Source organism: Cicer arietinum, chromosome 4, assembly GCF_000331145.2.
Source record: "Cicer arietinum cultivar CDC Frontier isolate Library 1 chromosome 4, Cicar.CDCFrontier_v2.0, whole genome shotgun sequence".
Classification (NCBI taxonomy): domain Eukaryota; kingdom Viridiplantae; phylum Streptophyta; class Magnoliopsida; order Fabales; family Fabaceae; genus Cicer; species Cicer arietinum.
Window position 1 is genome coordinate 4,830,524 of NC_021163.2, and position 19,205 is coordinate 4,849,728.

Sequence of the window (19,205 nt, forward strand, 5' to 3'; positions counted from 1 at the left end):
GATATACTATGGATTGAAGGGGTACGGGGGAACCAAATGATATGAGATGTTGACACGTGTATGATTTCTCAATGGTTGGATCATCCAAGGATTGTCGGGAGATTGACGTAATGGATGATGTAATAATAAGAATGATTGTAGTTTGTTTGGGTAGTGGACATCCCAGTTTGGCCGTGCCCCTACTTGTCTGCCCTTTTCTTTGCTACCCACCAATTACCAATTCTAACCTTTTTTACATAAATAATTACGACTAAATAACAATCCTAATCTATACATTGTTGTAGTCTACTGGTATATGTACTACTTTCTTATCTTATTTTTATTTTTTTTAATTTTTTTATTAATATATTTTTATTTATTATATTTCAATTTATCAAACTTCTAAATTAATTATAATTAATAAAAATATTTTAGTAATAAAATTTATTTATTATTAAAATCATATAATTAATAATTTTCCTTAGAATTATACAAAACTTAAATAAAATATAAAATTAGACGAATTAAGCAATATATATGTATAACATGACACAAAGGTATATTAGCTCTAAAAAAAAATTGACTAAGCGTGAGTGTTTATAAAATATAATTTCTCTTGATTTTTAAATAATATAAAACTTTTAGATACCAAAATAGTAGTTCAAGTTGAGATTAAATGAGTGTCATCTATCGTAAGAGACTTAAGTCCTTCGTGGATCTGATTCTTATATATGACCCTAATATTTGGATCATAAATTTATAGCACTATATTTTTTATATATTGTTTTGTTTTGGGGTTTGTATAATCTATCATGGTGTTGTCATTTGTAAAAAGTAATCTAAGTGGATTAACAAATGTTCTTTCATAAATTACATTTACCTTTGATTTTTAGTTAATGTAAGATTTTTTTTGGTGTATGTCACCTTTTGTGCGTGGCTTAGATGGTTTGTGTATTATATTTCCACAAAAGATGCTAATGAGGCTAAGTAGATATCGAAGAGTGAGTAGAAGCAACGAAGCACAATAGTGCACATACAAAAACACGCAAGTTAGGGGAATACCTTATTGGTAAAGAAAGAAAATCCTTTATATAACAGTGTCATTAAAGTAAAAGGGGCAGGGAATTGTGTTGAAATCCATGTGCATTTCGTTGTGATACTGAGATCATCGCCTGATGATGATGATATAATCACATCAAAATTCCACAACGTTTTGTAAGTTGAATTTGGTCGAAGGCACATAAATTCAGTCCGAATGGACTCTTCGGGCATAATTCTGAATACTTGTCCATGAAAAAAATTCCATGCTTTTGTGATAAAACTGTTACTGGTATTTTCTCATTCCTTTCCATTAGTTTTTGGTTTTAGTCAATATTATTATTTTATTTTATTTAAAAAATTATTATTAATTATATTTTCTATATAATATTTTTATTTATTTATTTTTCTTAGGGAACTTGATTAGTATTATAGATAATAAATAGTACATTAAAAAATTGCACAACATATTTCATAAAATTTATAATTTATAATATAAATTTTTGTAATTCATGTATTGCATGCTTAAACAACAAAAGCAAAAAGATTAAAAATTAGCTAAAAACACATGGTCAGTGAAGGAATCTTTTTGCATTTAACTTTTCTTTTTAAAGTTTGTCTAGTTGTTTCCCTTTGTCCCCCGAAACATAATAATGAAAATAACAACTAATGTCAAAGAGGATAAAATTACATTTGAATAATCATGTGCATGAAACAGAAAAATGATTTTATAATTTTTTTTATAAAAAATAAATTAAGGTGATGGAATAGTTCTCTATCGAGGATAGAGAATACTTTATACTTCAATAAAATGTATATCAAAGGAATTTATTATTAAAATCCTTTAAAAATATTAGTAGAGTTCCAACATTTGTACTATATAATTGTATTAAAATTTGGCCACCTAGAAAAAAATTTATCACTAACTCTTTTTCATTTTCTGCTTAGAAAACGAGTGATTTGAAATCATTTGATGCTTTAAAATTATTTATTTATGTTGTGTGTTTTTTTAATCTTTTAATTCAAATAAAGGATTTTCGCCACATATATTTGGTCCTTTTATTGTGTTTTTATAATATTCGGTTACTTTAATGTGACATTGTTTTGTTTGTCATTTTTGTGTAGTTTTATTGATTTTTTAATCTTGTTACAATATTTGTTTCGTTTAACATATTAATCAAACAACTTTAATAGCGTTAATATTATAAATTTAAAGACATTAATATTAATATTTTAATTACTTTAATTTTTTAAATTAATAAATATTTTATTATTTATACTATTAACAGCGATGTTTAAAGTTATTTATAAATTCATTTTTTTTTTAATTTTAAGCAAATTTATATTGTTTTTTTGTTTATAGATTTATGAATGAATATTATTTGATTTATTAAAAATATGATTGTATTATTTTATTACTTTTGTGATATAGTATTATTATGATTATACTCTTTGTCTACCTTTTAGGGTGAGTAAAAGAGAACAAAGAAATTAAGAGATATATCTCGTCAAAAAAAAAAATTAAGAGATATATATGGGTCAAATAAAGTTGATTTGATACATTCAATGCATCAATATCATCATCAATATACATATTACTTCCTAAATCATCAATAAAATATTTATGCCAGATGTCGTTTTCCTATTAATTCCAAATTTTTATTTATTTGTAATCTTTTTTCAACAAACTCTATTTGTAAAACAATTTTTTTATCAAAGCAAAACTTTTTACAACAAGTTATCAATATTTAATTTTTTATTATTAATTTATAATTTTTAAATTTGATAAACAAAGTTTTATTTTTAAATGTTTCAAATTTGATTTTTAAACTACCGTGTTTGTTTCTAAGAATTAATTTTTATTTTTCACTATGTTCATTATATTAGTTTTATATTTCTTTCGTTTTAAAATATAAACAAGTAATATTAATGTAATGTATTTAATTTAAATATAAAAAACTATCTTTTATATTTGAAACAAATAAAATATGTATTATTGATTTCTATTTTTACTAAAACAACTGACACTTATTTATTTCAAATTTGATGAAGATATTAAAATTTGATTTAATAAATTATAGATTTGTATATAGGTCATCCTTTTTATTCATTAATATAATTATATTATTTTTTACAACTGAATATGCACATGTTTTTTTTTTATGTAATGTTTAGTTACTATACAATTGGAGTAATAAAATATATAATATTGTACAGACAAAAACATATATATAACTTTTTTATAAATATTATACATCACACAAAGAATATTCTTATATATATAATTTTGGATAACCTAAGGAAAATATACTAGTTTGATATTTGATACAAAATAAAAATGCGAGAAAGAATAATTTTGGTTTTGTTGACCACTTGGTTCAATTGGACTAGTGTGTATAAGAATAGAAGTATTGTTTTGTTTCTTTTACTAAAAAGATAGAAGTATTGTTGGACAAAAGTAATCTTGTTATCTTTTAGGTTTTCTTTGCCATTTCTATGTTAATTTTCGTAGACATACAATTCGCCAAGCCATTAGCAACCATAATTTTTATTTTTTATTTACGGTGGCATAAATATTAACACAATTTATTTATGTAAATGTAAAATACAGCTATTGTCTTAATAATAATAATAATAATAATAATAATAATAATAATAATAATAATAATAATAATAATTCTTAGGATAAATAACAACAGATTTTACACTTGAAAAAATAATATTAATATTTAGGATCTTGTTAATATGTGTTATAAATTATTTTAAAAGTATAAATATTTTTATTGAATTTTTTTTAAAAAAACTTTCAATGAATTGATTACAAAAATTTCAAGATAAAATTTTACATTTTATATTTTAAACGTGCCTTTGAGATAGCTTAACATTTGCCTAATATTTAACAATAACGTAAAAGGATTTTATTTCTTTTCAATTTGAGTCGTCTAATTCACGATTCAAGTAAGTTCAAGACGTTCTTTTTCCAACCAAATTTTTGAACCAACCTCAAACGATAAACGATTAATGAATTGGACATATATTACAGAATCAGAGAGCCTTTTCTTAGTGTCATGAATATTACCTCACTCATTCGATAATAAATGTCACTTTAACAAAAATAATATTCATAAATTTTATGATATTATAAAAAAAAAGCCTCATTGATATCATAAATATTTTAATTAATAACTTTTTCTAATTTATTTATGTGAATATTACAATTATATTTATTAAATTAAGATTTTTGATATATTTATTTACTCAATTTTGATATTAGTAATTAATGAAATTATTTTTATAATTAAAATTTTAATTAAAATCATAACAAATATGTCATTTCAAAATAGACATAATTAAAACTTAAAAATTTAGTGATGTTAAATCTAAAAAATGATCAAATTATTCATAAATGACATGTCACTCAATTATTAGTAGTTTAATTTGATAGTAATAGAGCATATTAATTTTCAAATATACCATAAAAAATTTCAAAAATATTATTTTAAAACGAATGTTATTTTCAATTTTTAAGGTACTTTTATCTCTCAATTCTACCATTAAATTATTATCATGTCGACTACTTCCAAAGTATGACTTTTATTTTGCATTTATGATAATAGAAAATTAGTTAATAATTAATTTTGAAGATAATTTAGTAAAATAAATATTTTTCTTCTTTTAATTATTATATTTTTTAATGTGTGTATAAAAACCTTAAATAACACTCACTTTTAAACTATTAGAGTAGTAGTTTTCAATAATTAATTAATTTCTCCTGCTAATCCAAAAATAATATTTATTATTATCAATTTACCCCTTAACCAAATAGTCCGACTCAAATTCGTTATTTGGTTTCTTTTCTTATATTGTTTAGGAATTTTAAGAGAAACCACAATTTACTGCAATTATTGCATCACAGGTCCTTTAATTAAAATCAGAGATTAATGATTTAAAGTTCGACAAATAAATAAAAATGTTATAAATTGCTAATAAAAAGTGGATGGTTGAGATACTTCTGCAATCAAATAGTAATTGTAATGGATTCATTTTGCATAAGAGTTAAAGTTTTTTTTTTTTTTTTTAAAAAAAAGAAGATAAAAATAGACTTCGGTAATTGTGTTAGGTTATAATTCAACCGGTTGAAATATCTTACTCAATTTAGTTTTAAAATATCGATTAGTCCAAACATGTAAAATAAATTATGTTATAAACTTTACATGCAATATAGTATGTGGGGATGTGATATTATAGATCCACGTAAAAAATCACATTTTTATTTAATGTGCTACATCATTACTTCTTCTAATAAAAATTAATTTATAAATTATTTTAATTTATACTTCTTTCCGTTATAAATATAAATAAAAATCAAAGTGTATTTAAATAAATTTTAAATCAAATACATATTGATTTATTTTTATATTTATTATCAAAAGAAATATAGTATATTTTAATAATTATATTTGTCCATTCGCAAAATTTAAAGAATATTTAACTTCCTCAAAATTTTAAATACTAATTTGCTTCACTAACATTTTGTCAATTGTCATGAAAAAATTGAGACAGTTGACGAAACATACAAGGATAGACAACCATGAAGACAGAACCAATAGCATAAAAAAAGAAAGAACCGAATCCTAAATTAATTTACCCATAAAGAGACATAACAAAATTAATGCGAGAATGGAAGATGCTTACTCCAATAACAAAAAAATAAAATAAAATGCAATGGCAATGGACCCAATGCCAACTAATCAACTCATTAATTCACACGTCATATTCACTCGTGTGGGTGTGGGTTTGGCCCACACGGTACAAGTGCTTGGTCTCATGTGTCTGGCCTCTTCTTCTATTTCTATTTCTATTTCGTTTCATGGTACTAATTATTTAATGTTGCTTTTGTTTCAACTTCAATTGACCAACCATCGTACCACTCTTTGTCAAAAAAAAAAAAAGAAACACCGATCGTACCACTCGTGTGATATTACTGCCATGGATATGTCATGCACTCTTCTTGAGTTCTTTAACCTTTTTTTATAGTCAAAAGGTAATTTTATTGTTACGGTTGTCAACATATAGTCAAAAGACTGTAAATTTTGTCCATCGATATTTCTAAGATTATAACAGGTCAATAAAAAACGTTACTCTCTTGGCTTCTGAAGTTAGAAGTTATGATGTGGAATATTAAATAAATAAATGGTCTTTTATGTGAATTTTTATCTTTAAATATTAGATTATATACAAAATTTACAAGGTGAAAACTTTAAATCCTAAGGTAACTTACTTGATCCAGAAATTTTAAGTGGTGGAGATAGTATATAGAATATTATAGTTTGTAAATTGAGAATAAAATAAATATATTGTCAGTGCAAAATTGTATTTTTTTATTGACAATCAATTATAATTTGTCATGACAACAATCAATTAAATAATTGTCTTTGATTTAAAAATTATCTAACATGATATCATAAATTGAATAGTTATGATGGAGTGATCATGTAAAATTATTTTATATGGATCACTTTTTATCTTTAAACTCTTATGAATTTAATAAAATTGCAAATACATTTTTGAATGTCTCTTTTGCTAATAATTTTATAAACAAAAATAACTAAAAAATATTTAGATTTATTTAATAATTTTAATACATTTAAAGACCTTTATAATAACACTAATACAATTTTTAGTATAGATCTTTTTCTTTATTTATCCACATTTAACCTTAAATATGTTTCTCTCTAAATCTCTATCTTCTATCTTCGCATTATAGTCTTCAACAACTTGACTTAGTATACCTTAAGTCACTCGTCACTCCATTTAAACAATCTAAAGTTCGTTTCTTCTTCCTCTACTAGAGAGAGGTGGTGGTTTATAACATGTCTAGAATCGTTTTTTAAATTATTTATTTTTTCATCTGTTTATTTAAATAGACGACTTTCATACATATTTAGTTTTCTTTTGTGATTCGTCTAATGAGAACAATGCTTTTAATTTTTTTTGTCTTAATGTGGTGTTTTTGTTTTTTTCGTATTTGTGTTGCGTTCGTTTGGTATATATTGACATGTTAACTTTAATTAATTATAAATTTTAATCAATAACTTTAACGACGTCAATGTTACAGATGTGAAAATATATATATTCTAAATACTTAAGTTTTATCATATTTATAAACATGTTACCATTTTGTGCTATTAACTGATACATTGAGTTTTTTTTCTCATATATTTATCTTTTATATTTTTTTAAATCTGTATATATTTTATAATTTAAATAAATGAATATCATTTTATTTTTACACTTAAAACAATCATTTTGAGTGAGATTTAAAATTTCAATCATATATTGTCAAATCATAATATTTAAAGGTTAGTTTGATAAATACTCTTACTTTTGTAGACCAATTTGTTTATTCTGTCCTTTTCTTTTAATGAAGTGGTGAAATTATTTTTATCATATTAAAATGATTTATGTATGATGGCGTGTCAGTATTGTTGTGGATATTCATATCCTTTTGTGGATATTCATAATTTTAAGGATTTTTTTTAACTTCCACAAGTAAAAGACCTTTATCTAAGTTATTGTGATTAATTCCAATATGTTGATGATACATTTAATATACTTGTTTTATAAATAAATAGAACTTATGTAACAATGTAAATAGTATATCTTAATAAAATGTAATACATATAAATATTCTCTTCTTTTATATCCTATTTTTACTCTTATCTATATTCTTTTATATTTATGAGAAATTGTTTTATTTCAATTCAAAAAACAACTATTAATGTTAGGATTAAATATGTTTCGGGGAATACTAATAAGTGCTTTAATGATATTTATTAAGCATTAAAAAAATATAAAATGTTGAAATGCATGTATTCAATGTGTTAAAATTTTAGTCTTTACTCAACGAACCGTATTTAATTTCTCTTCAACTTTAAATTTTTGAATAATTTTTTAACAATTATATTTAGAATATTATAAAAAAATCCTCCAAACAAATTGTAACGTTTTTAATTTTAAATGAATTAAATATGAACTTTTCAAATATAAAAAAATATTGTGAATACACCTCACTATTTAGAGACTAAAATGATCATTTATTATTACTCCATAGATTCATAGTTCTTTTTTCTTAAAATACATATTTACCCCTTAATGAGTGAAAATTAAGATTCAGTTTAATTTAAAAATAATAATATAATATACTTAATAATTTATGCATAAATTCTAATATTTATTTTTCTGATAAATTAAATTGAGAAGAATTGGCAGCTAAAATATAATTTTGATATTTATTTAATATTTAATATTTAATATTTATTTTAGTCTTTTATCTTATTTTTTATTTATTTTAATCTTTTATATTTTTTATTCGTTTTCAGTGTTTATCTTTTAGCATTTTTTGTTTCAGTTCTTAATAAAAAAGATAAATTTGTATAATTTTATAAAAAATAAAAAATAAAATGATTATTAAATAAAAGATAAAGACTAAAACAAAAATAAAAGATCAAAACAAATTAAATAAATGATAAAAGATTAAAACATATATTAAATAAAAGATAAAGGGTGAAAATTATATTTTAGCCAAAAATATTTAATTTATTAAACAAACGGGCTCGATTCATGTAAGTCTTGAAGTAGGGCTCCAGCCCTTTTTCCTTCAAAAACATATGGGCTGGAATCATAAGTGTTACGTATGGACTTCATCAACCGTATGTACACCTCCACACCTTTAAACTAAAAAAATTATACCATGTACCCTATTATACTCCTACTCTTATAAAATGTTATGAAATAATGTTTTTATCCTTATATAAATAATGTTTTCATTTTTATTCACAATACTATTAGTTTTTTGATACACAAATGAGAGTCAAATTTTATTTATTTATTTTTTTTGTGGAAATTTTTTTTTCAAGTTTTTTAGTATAGATGTTATATTTAGAATTTTTTTCTTCAAGTTTTCCTATACATATCTTATTTCAGAAAATTTAAAATCCTAAAGTTTTCAGGAAACTTAAAAATAAATCTTGTTAAAAAAAAATGTTATGTACCGAAAAACTTGAAACTTCAAAGTTTTTCGGTAGTTAAAATTATTATTATTTTGTTTTTAAAAATAAAATATTCTTTATCGAAAAACTTGAAATTTTAAGTTTTCCAATATATAAGTTATATTCCGGAAATTTTTCGATACACATTTTGTTCTGGAAAATTTAAACCCCCAAGTTTTCTTGAAATTTTAAAATAATTTTTAAAAAAATTGTACCAGAAAATTTCAAACCCTAAAGTTTTCATGAAACTTAAAAATAATTTTACTTTTAAAAATATTTTGTATTAGAAAACTTCTTTTATGTTTTTCGGTGCATAATTTGTTATGAAAAACTTGAAATCCTCAAGTTTTTCGGTAATTTAAAAATTAATTTTTTTTTTCAAAATTAAAATGTTATGTACTAGAAAACATAAAACTTTAAGTTTTTCAGTATATAAGTTATATTCCGGAAAACCTTTTTCAAGTTTTTTGTTGTTCTGAAAAATTTGATATTTGATTAGTGAAAAAATAAAATTTAAGTTTGTGAAATAATAAAAAAATTTAAAGATCAAATTCATATTATTTTTTTAAAAAATTATGAGGTATAAGTATAAGAGTGAAGGTATAGAGTAAAGTGTTCAACTATATTTTCAATTGAACAGAGAGAAAAAAACATACCCCATATTTCGACAGATACTTTTTAGTTTTTACACACCTTTTATTATTTGCGGAACACATTTTTCTTTTATAAAATTTTATATTATAAATATATAGTTTATGAAAATATATTAAGCATTTTTAACAAAGGAAAGTGAAATAAGTAATCTTGATCATACATCTATATATAAATAATCATAATTGATTACAATTATTTAAGTGTTATCAATTAAAAAAACGGCGTGACTTTTTTCTTATAATTTTAGATATTCATAATTTTGTTAATAGTGAAAATTTATTCTTCTCACTATAAAAGTCCCCTCATTTTACATAGTCATCTCGTTGTAATATACACAATCTTATAAAAATGTACACCAAAAACTATATATTTGAGGTACATATTTTTTAAAATATACAATGCAAACTCAATTGTTTAGTGTGTATATTTTCATAAAATGATGTACTATAAATTTAAAAAATTTGTACATATATTTATCAAGTTTAGTGTTTGCAGAATTTTTTTATTTTTATTTACTTATTGTTTTCAAACTCTAATACTACATTAATTATAATTTTATCAATAATATCTTCACTTATTTCATGGAGACAGAGAAATATATAGAATTATGTGATAAATTATTAAGGGTATGATATGAAAAAAGATAAATGTTCCATAAGAAGTAACAAAGTTTATTAATTGTCTTGGTATGTGTTAAAAGCTCTAAACTTACAATTAAAAATGAACATAGAGAATATGTATTAGGAGGTATATTTTAAAAAGGGTCTCGTTTATACGTGTATCAGAGCGTTCATTAAAAAATTTAAAAATAATTTTTTATTTGTTGAAAATACAACTTTTAAACTTTTAATAAGCTGAATGCTTTCCAAAACATAATTTAGGACAATTGTAGAATTTTTTTTTTTATAAAAATATATTGTAAACTTTGTGATTTTTAGAAAGAAAAAAAAGTATTATATCTCTCATAGACATGGATTTTGTTGTTTCTATTTCACAAATTTCAGGATTTTTTCATATTGAACCAAGACTCATCATTTGAGAGATATCTCAATGGGTCATCTTTGTTGAAATTGTATTGAAGTCTCACATTAATTATCAAAGTCAATGTACACTAATAGTGGTCCAATTAACTTACAAAGTATAAACCCAAAAGAATTGAGCAGAAATTTATTTGTTTCTATTTATTTTAATATTTTTGTTGTGGTCCTTTCCCATGTTGGCTAATGAAAAATCAAAAGTTATATTTTATATCTCTTTCTTAATTCTTCAAAACCCTAACTCTAAAAATATATAGAGCAATAGTTTGATGATTTGGTTAAATTTACGGGATAAGTCTATTTTTGAACCAATACTTCATACTTAGGCGTTATAATTTTCTATGAGGTTTTAATCGAAATGTTATCAAACTTTACGTATATATTTTATATGTTCCGATAGTTGCCTCTCCAAAAAATAAGTTGAAAATTCGATTTCTAAGTCTAGATTTTTATCATTTTGATTTCTTGAGCTTTTGAGGTTTAAAAATTTATATTTAATTCATTTATTGTTAAAAAATTCTAAATTTTACTAAGATATATTTATAATGTTCTACACATACTTACAAAAAATATTTAAAAATTTAACAATACATATGAGTTGACTTAATATCAGATACTAAAACTATTGACATAAAATAGTGTAGAAACTAACAAAAATTAAAGAAATTTTTTATAAAAACTAAACAAAATTTTTATAGATACCAATAAGCTAAAAAATATTTATTAAGTAACAAGGTATACTTTTGCCTAAATTGATTGTCCTATAGCTATTTAACTAAAATACTTGCAAAATAATACACCCAAGCAAAGTTTGGACATGACAGGAGAATACATACATCAATAAAATAATAAGGGGATTTTATTTTATTCTATCATCAAGCATATATAAACTTCATATAAATAAATAATATCTGTATCCTTTTCATTAAAAAAAGAAATTGTATAAGAAGATAAGGTCTACTTTTATTTTGTTTAGTAAATTAGCAAAGTGTCATTTTCATCTTTATCAAGTAGCAAACGGTTTAGTTATCTCTCACCTAATTTTTGGGGCGGAATTCACTTTGCTTTATAAGCAAACCAAACTCAAACGTATGAATCTATGATTATTTTAAAACACGTTTAGCTTTTCCGATTATCATATGCTTCCAAACAGCTTTTTAAAGTAAACAACAATATTTTAATTCAACTTGCATTAAAATTTCTCCAAATACATCATACATTACAAACTTATCATTCCTTTTAAATGACCCCACTTTCCACTAACTCAAAAAAATAAAAACGAAGAAAAAGAGCTTCCACTACAAATATTTTGGTCATCCACCACCAACCCCACCATAAATATTTAGGACAAAAAACATCAATAGAGTGATTGAAAATATTTGATTTTTCACCATGACATTGACATGCTGGGCTCCTCAAATTTTACATATTATTAGCAATGACATTAATTATCCTAGTTTGACAAAACTTGAAGAAAAAAATAAAATTAAAAATGCTGGATAGTGGCTAGTGGATAACTCTCCATCTAATGAAGAAATTATACTATAAAATATATAATATAATAATAACCTTATGATAAAGGACGGATAATTGGAGCAAATTTATGTTAAGTCTATGGTGATAATTATTTTTGTTAGCTAGGAGTAACATATTCTTCTATGAGTGATTGTTTGATTCAGGCTTGATGATTGTTGATGAATCTGATTGAGGCATACGAAAAATTGCTGAGGCTAGAGATATAGGCATGATACAAAGTGCCTTTGATTGAAGAAGTTGCATAGCTGCACCAACATCTTCTTCCATTAGTTTAGCAACTTGTTGTTCAGTGCCATCGTTGGACCACTTGGTCCAAGCTTGCTGGTTGGCTCCACCTTCTACGTCCTCCCCCTAAAGATCATAGAATCAATTCAACCATTAAAGTCTACCATAAAGTTGTGTCAAAACAGAGTAGCCTACAAATAAAAGCACACAAAGTGATATTTGCTTTTATAAAAATCAAAGTCATTTAGCTCCTTTTGAAAATAAAAATATCCTTAAATATAAATTTTATTTGGAATTAATATCTACATTTTTATTTCTTTCAAATATACCTCTAGTTAACACTACTGAATATTTATATTTTTATAAGTATCGTTAAGTATCTTAAAAGATAAGTCAAAGTTTAATACATTGATATTTAAAATGTATTTTTTTTTAGAAATGTCTATATTATGTTAAATACACTAATATTTTTCTCAATATATATAAAAATTGCAAAAGGAGTTTACAATGAGAGACAAAAGCTAGTTTATATATAGATAAAAATTATTAAAAGAATATTAAGAAGTAAAAAATGAAAGTGGCATTTTCAAATTTCATGTTTGCATTTAATTTAATTATTATCACCTCTACTGCAGAAACAGGAACATCAGCTACAAGTTGAGCAACTGCACCAGCTCCACCAAGTCTACTCATGCTCAAGACCTGTTTGATCATATCAATAAAATTAAATACACTATTAAAAAAAATCTATTTAGCTAAAAAAATCATACTATAAAAAAGCTTAAAATCAAACAAGAAGATTCTTTACACATACCTTAACCTGAAGCCTTAGGAACTTGACATAATCAACAATTTCATCAAGCATAGCTGCTTTGTCCGTCTACAACCACAATTTCATAATATTAATTAAACATAAATGGACTTACATTTTAAAAACAAAACAATCCCTATATTTAACTTTATCTATGTCATACACCATTTTGTAGCATCATTGCAAAACCACGAACCTTGTTGATGCTGGGGACTAATTCCTGCAATGCCTTCATTCTTTCAGCAATTCTTTCGCGACGTAACTACATCGATGTCAAAGAAGGATGAGTTTTATAAAATATGTATCTAAATGTTATATCAGTGTAATTTGCAGAGCTTACCCGCTCGGCGATGCTGTGGGGGTCTGTGGCTTGCCCTCTTCTTGCTCGCACTCGAGGGCGGATGCCTGGTGGTTGTGGCATGGCAGCAACAGACGTTGGATTTGGTGCCTGGCTCTGAAACTGCTGTAATGTAATGCAAACGTACTATTGAATTCATATTGATTATACTTTTTAATTACTATGAAAAATTATTATCAAATTCAGTACTAAAACAAAGAATGCTACACATTGTATGAGTAGGTAAAAGGTAGTTCAGTCTATTTTTCATTTCTTAATCACTATCATACAATTAATTGAGATGGATAAATCACGTTTTTAAATGTAAGAGGTTGTTATATTAGTCACTAACTCAGTTAAAAACCGACGTAGACGGTCATCTGTCGTTGATTTTAAGCCACATCCACATGAAATGGTGACAACTACATCTTTATGTAATTTGGCAGATAGACAACAAGATGTAAAATCTAAAATAAAGTTATGTTTGTCACACACATTTATGGAGGATGCATTTAGATTTTTGAGTGAATCAGATACTAATACGACAATACTGTATACTTTCCGGATCAAATCCCAAAAAAACTTCAGTATTAGTGTTTTATTTGCAGGAACTTTAGCATTTGTTACAAAGTAAATTTAGGCTATGGTAGCACCTTACAACTTGAGGTGAAGACGGAGGAATCATCACCGACAAACAACTATCATTAAACTTCAAAAGAAAAAAGACATCAAAATGTTGCACGCTTGCAAAAAGTGAACCTCTAAAAAAATAGACATATAGATTGATGGTCCCATTCGGTACGAGACCGTTAGAATTGAAAATGAGTGTTTAATGTTAAGGACTACGTCCATATATACATTTAAAAATTAATATATGATATGTCATTTATAAATAAATTAAATCATATTTAAGATTTAACAATACAAAATTTTTATATTTTATTTTTTGAGGCTATTATGAAATGACGTTTCTTGTAATGATTTTAATTAAAATTTTAATTATAAAAATAATTTATTTAATTATCGGGTCAAAATTGATAGTCTTTTTTAATAGTATCAAATATGTAATACTTCCTTGGTCTCACAATGAAAAAACTATAATAATTAAAAATAAAAAAAATAGCTCATTTTATCAAACCTGTCATCTTAATTATTGATAAATTTTTTACTATTATCAATATAAAATACAATAATATTTTATAAATTTTACACATAACAATTATTAAAAAGTAATATAAAAGAAAAAAATTAAATTGTATTTAAAATAGCAAATTATATTTATTTTAAAATAATATTTTTTTATTAAAATAACATCGTTGTGACACGAAGGAAGTACTGTAATAAAATTCAAACAAAACAAAAAGCGTTGGCGTAAATAAAAAATGGGTAAACTATATCATCATTCATCACGCATTAAAGTGGACAAGTGGTATAGAATGTTTAAAATTTTAGACAACTTTTACATTTAAAAAATAATAATAAAAAGACTTTAACATCAAAATTTTAGAAAACTTTTTTGTTAAAAATTACAGAAGGAATGGAAAAAATCATCCGGGAGTTGATTAGCCTATTCTACATATTAGTTGTCAACCTTGTCGCTTGGTTATATGTACACAACATAATATGTGTTTAAACCTATTAAGAATGAAAATTTTGGAGGAACTATGACCTTCATATGTTCTTATAAAGATCCATTATTTGTTTATTATATCTGTATTTTAATGTTCAAATAACAATTCATTTTGTTTTTTTTTAAGTATAGTTTTAATTAAGGTTTTTACACTAAGTAAGAAAAACCATAAATATATATACTTATTTTTTATAAAATAATTTGTGTTTTTTCAGTGAAAACCTTTAATTGTTTATTAATATCTCATTACACCAATTTCTGTCTAAAATAAATAGCCAAAAGTATTATTTAAAATATACTAATTAATGTAATTTGAAAATGATAGATTTTAAAAGACCAAAAACACATCCAACAATCATCAATTGAAAATATAAATAACATAAACAACCGAGTATAAAACAAAATCTAGGAATTTTTTAAACATGAATCAAGGAAAAAGGGGGAAAAAAGACAACGATTCTGCGAATGCGAATATTTTCCCTCCTAGAATTGAAATTAACACTATGAGCGTATGAACAACAAGAAAGGCCAAATTGTAAAGGAACCCAATACCGAGATTTCACTGAAGAAGGAAAAGCATTTTATTATAATAATTGAATTTCATAAAATATTTATAAAATGATTGAATGAACGGCCATGGATGAAGCACTTATTAATCATTCAGTGGCATCTTCTCTTTATGCATTGTAAAGGGACTCTACTTTAAGGTAAACATAATATAATACTTTGTCTTTATATAGGATTGAGGTTTGAGTGGGTTACGGACGGAAGTTGGCAATTGGCCAATGTATATTATTACTATTATAATTAAAAGATGATAACTAAGAGAGCTACATCAACCTTCTCTTTCACACTCTCCTTTTAACACGATCTCATTAATTTATTATAGGTTACACTCTCATGGATGAGACCTAGCTTTAAGTTTGTAAGTTAGAAAGATAATGGCAAATAAAGTGTTGGTAGCACTTATTGTTGATTAAGAAATAATAATTGATGGATGATTGAAAAAAGATAAAGGACAATATGGTAATTGAAAGAAAAAGAGAAATGATTTAAAATAATAAAAACCTGTTGGTGTTGTTGATGGTGAAGGTGGAGTTGGGGTTGAGGTGGTGGAGATGGGAGCATTGGGCGAACAGGTTGAGCATGAGTAGGAGTATGCAATTGTCCAAACGTTGAAAACAAACCCCTCATATGCATCGAATCTCTATCCAGCTGCCACAGACAAACCATATAACATCAAAACATAACAATACTCATCACCTACCTGAGACATATAATTTTATCTTTGCCTTAACCAAATGTCTTCACATTTCTTGTCTTATGTCAACTGCATGCATATACCCTCACATCCCACTCACCCCTATTATTAACTATTACCTAACCCCAAAAAATATTCAAGATTAACTATAATTCTTTGTAAAAAAAAATATTTTCAATGTAAAAATTTACACATATATCCAATCATATCTGATCACATAGATAATTATAAAGAGATTTTTTTTGTCAAAATTATAAAGAGAATTTAATTTATATACAATGAGAATGTAATTTTTTTTAACACATCACTCTATGATACCACTTTTTTATTTAGATTTGTTGTAAAAAATATCTCTACAAATAAATATTTAATATGTTTTGATTGGTTGCATGAGTTTTATTTCGTTAGTGTATAGAAATTAATTTTTTATAACATTTTAGAAACTTGGTGTATTTAGAATGCCTGTGTAAAATATTTTCCATTAATAGTAAAAATCAATCAAATTATTAATGCATCTGATCGCATAAGATGTTAGTTTAAGGGTAAATAAAACTTTTACTTAGTCACCTCAAGTGCCAAAATCTAGATCACTTCAAAGACGATGGAAAAACATAATGATTAGTTAATTTTACTTTTAATTTATAATAATTTTTTGTTTCCAATTATTTTTAAAAATGAAATCAGTAACTAAGATATAATATACATCATCCGAGTTGAATTGAATTATAAGAATTGATAATGAGTATAAAAATATAAAAGCAGTTAATTAGGTTATTGAAAATATAAAGGGAGAAAGTAGGGAAATAATGAGATGAAAAAAGAAACATACATGTAGAGTAGAAGAGGGTGAGGAATTAGAAGTGGTATTGATGTCATGGAGACGGAGGTGTCGGTGATGGTTGTTGTTATTGGTAATGTTGCCCTCAACATCAACAACGTTTTCAACAAAGCGTGTTGTGTCTTGGTGCCTTAGAAAACCATGATGACTTTGCTCCAAATTCAAACCCAATGGTAATTGCATTCCTCCACTTCTCAAATTTGTTGTGGACCCCAATTGTAACACATGATCATCTACTACTATACCTCTATTACTACTATTATTGTTATTCCTCCCATATCCGCTCTCAGGTACTGCTAAGATCTGCTCGAAGAAATCGTCACCTAATCCCTCCGAACTACAATTACCTGCCATAACACCTAATTTTATCGATTCTAATGCTTTAATATTCACACATTTCTTCTCTTCTGTTTCTATCGGTTACAAATTCAACCACCAAAAGCGGAAAACAAGGAAACACGGTTGGAATTTGGGGGCTTCGCTTCCCGATAATGTTTTTGATTTGTAACGGAGTGAGAATGAAGAACAGAATTTGGGACTTTGTTGTTAATGTTTTTCACTACACATATAGATAGAGAGGAGAAAAGAATGGTGAGTGCGCTACGGGTTTTAAAAAGACTAAAAACGACGTGAGGGAGTATTGATGTCATGGAGACGGAGGTGTCGGTGATGGTTGTTGTTATTGGTAATGTTGCCCTCAACATCAACAACGTTTTCAACAAAGCGTGTTGTGTCTTGGTGCCTTAGAAAACCATGATGACTTTGCTCCAAATTCAAACCCAATGGTAATTGCATTCCTCCACTTCTCAAATTTGTTGTGGACCCCAATTGTAACACATGATCATCTACTACTATACCTCTATTACTACTATTATTGTTATTCCTCCCATATCCGCTCTCAGGTACTGCTAAGATCTGCTCGAAGAAATCGTCACCTAATCCCTCCGAACTACAATTACCTGCCATAACACCTAATTTTATCGATTCTAATGCTTTAATATTCACACATTTCTTCTCTTCTGTTTCTATCGGTTACAAATTCAACCACCAAAAGCGGAAAACAAGGAAACACGGTTGGAATTTGGGGGCTTCGCTTCCCGATAATGTTTTTGATTTGTAACGGAGTGAGAATGAAGAACAGAATTTGGGACTTTGTTGTTAATGTTTTTCACTACACATATAGATAGAGAGGAGAAAAGAATGGTGAGTGCGCTACGGGTTTTAAAAAGACTAAAAACGACGTGAGGGAGAGAGAGAGAGAGAGAGAGAGAGAGAGAGCAAAACTAAACAATTATACGAACCAAGATAATATAGAGAAAACAAATAACAAAACGGCAAAACTAAGTTGCCTAAACGTTTATCTCCCTTCACTTTTTGTCCTTTTCTCTTCTCAAATCACAAACATTCAATACTTATTTAATTATACAACTTATAACTATGCACTAATATCATCAACTTTAAAATTAGACAATGAATATTTTTTTCTTCTTAAATTATATTGTACATGTAAAAATTAATCTATACACGTATATTTGAGTTTTTATTTGATAAAAACTATTTAATATCATTTAAAAAATTATAAATAATTAAATTATATACATGACAAAATGATTGATTCATGTTAGAAGACAACATTGCACTCATATCATTTATCAAAAGTGTTAATGAAATAACATTTAAATTTTTTTTATAGATTTGTTATTATTAATAATAGTGAATGTTCAGTATTTTGTAAGAAAATATATAAAAATTAGTATAATACTTATAAACAATCAAATTGTATTTTTTTTCTTCCTCTATGAAATAGT

At 25.1% G+C, this 19,205-nt stretch overlaps 1 protein-coding gene across 2 annotated transcripts; it reads right to left on the bottom strand.

Moving 5' to 3' along the window:
* Positions 1-11,922: 11,922 nt before the first annotated feature.
* Positions 11,923-17,970, bottom strand: LOC101511757 (transcription factor UNE12-like). Of its 2 annotated transcripts, none has more exons than XM_012714531.3 (7): positions 17,389-17,970; positions 16,367-16,513; positions 13,672-13,794; positions 13,528-13,593; positions 13,335-13,400; positions 13,145-13,222; positions 11,923-12,646 (listed from the first exon to the last, which is right to left on the bottom strand). In XM_012714531.3, the coding sequence occupies exons 1-7, from the start codon at positions 17,749-17,751 to the stop codon at positions 12,416-12,418; spliced, it is 1,074 nt and encodes a 357-aa protein (XP_012569985.1). In that variant the 5' UTR covers positions 17,752-17,970; the 3' UTR covers positions 11,923-12,415. The 2 variants fall into 2 exon arrangements, with proteins under 2 accessions (XP_012569985.1, XP_012569986.1); XM_012714532.3 differs by having other exon boundaries at positions 12,121-12,646; positions 13,672-13,791.
* Positions 17,971-19,205: the final 1,235 nt, after the last annotated feature.